The sequence below is a fragment of the Formica exsecta genome, unplaced genomic scaffold (assembly GCF_003651465.1).
Source record: "Formica exsecta isolate Colony F162 unplaced genomic scaffold, ASM365146v1 C16389442, whole genome shotgun sequence".
NCBI lineage: Eukaryota > Metazoa > Arthropoda > Insecta > Hymenoptera > Formicidae > Formica > Formica exsecta.
Genome location: NW_021847737.1, coordinates 1 through 1,137, shown reverse-complemented (window position 1 = coordinate 1,137; position 1,137 = coordinate 1). Strand labels below are relative to the sequence as shown.

General features: G+C 35.6%; 1 protein-coding gene across 1 annotated transcript; it reads right to left on the bottom strand.

The window, feature by feature from the left end:
* Positions 1-85: 85 nt before the first annotated feature.
* Positions 86-842, bottom strand: LOC115240489 (serine/threonine-protein kinase 26-like; the record flags this gene model as incomplete). Its single annotated transcript, XM_029815706.1, has 2 exons — positions 86-325; positions 672-842. Coding segments are annotated over 2 exons (396 nt in total), but the record flags the coding sequence as incomplete, so codon positions are not given.
* Between the last annotated feature and the right edge of the window lie 295 nt (positions 843-1,137).

Here is a 1,137-nt window from a genome sequence, read left to right as displayed (position 1 = left end):
TTGTGCTGTCTTGTTTAAATCACTTTTTTAATCACAATAAAGATATCGAATTGTTCGACAGCATCAAACACATTTTCGAACGAGATAATCGGCTAATAACTCAAAACGCGGTCAGCCGCAAATATAACGGTACACTCACGTTTTCAGGATCCTTATTGAGGCAGGCTTCGACAAATTCCTTGAACTGTTTCGTATAATTCCCTGTCAGTTGCGGCGGATTGTTCTTGGGTATTAGGAAGAGGACCCTCATGGGATGCAGCTCGCTGTTGGGAGGTTCTCCTTTCGCGAGCTCAATCGCCGTGATGCCCAGAGACCAAATGTCAGCCTGTGGAATAATCACTCGCGGAGTTACTACTACTGGTAGCCAGATGAAGCGCTAACGATATGCTAATGAAAACATGACCGCGCCACTTTTCCAAAATGACAAATAAAATGAGCGCTTCGAAAAAAGATGAAGAATAAAAAAGCAAAGCACAGTGAGCATTAAATTTAAGTCTAATTAATAAAGAGTTAGTTTCATATTTCATAAAAAAATTGATAGTAACATTATACCAATAATCTTTTAAAATATGAATAAAGATATTTATTTCTTCAGAAATAGTGTTCGCGTTATATATTCTTTTTTAATTTTCGACAATATATGATTTATAATTTATAGTTAACGCAATTACCTTGGAATCGTAAGCGGACTGTTTGATAACCTCGGGTGCCATCCAGAATGGCGTGCCGACGAAAGTGTTTCGTTTGCTGGTGGTGTTTGTCAACTGGCCGGCTACGCCGAAATCGGCCAACTTGACGTCGCCCATTTCGCTCAGTAACACATTTGCCGCTATAAAATTGAAAAAAGATCGTCAATTAATCTCTTATTTATAAAATAACGTAAAAATTAATAAAGTAAATTATACGTTATACACTCAAGACAAAAGCAAATTTTATTTTCCATGTAAATTTATCATAAAGAAAAATTATTAATAAAGGACTAACATCTTCTTTTTGATAGAGAGAAAAGAGTCTAGCATCACAGTTAATTTTCTGCGGAATTTAGTTGGATGAAACTTTATAATTAGCATGATTATTTTTAGTGTCTTACTAAAAATTATCTTCTACGAAATCTCTTGGCACCGAGCGTTAAAGTGT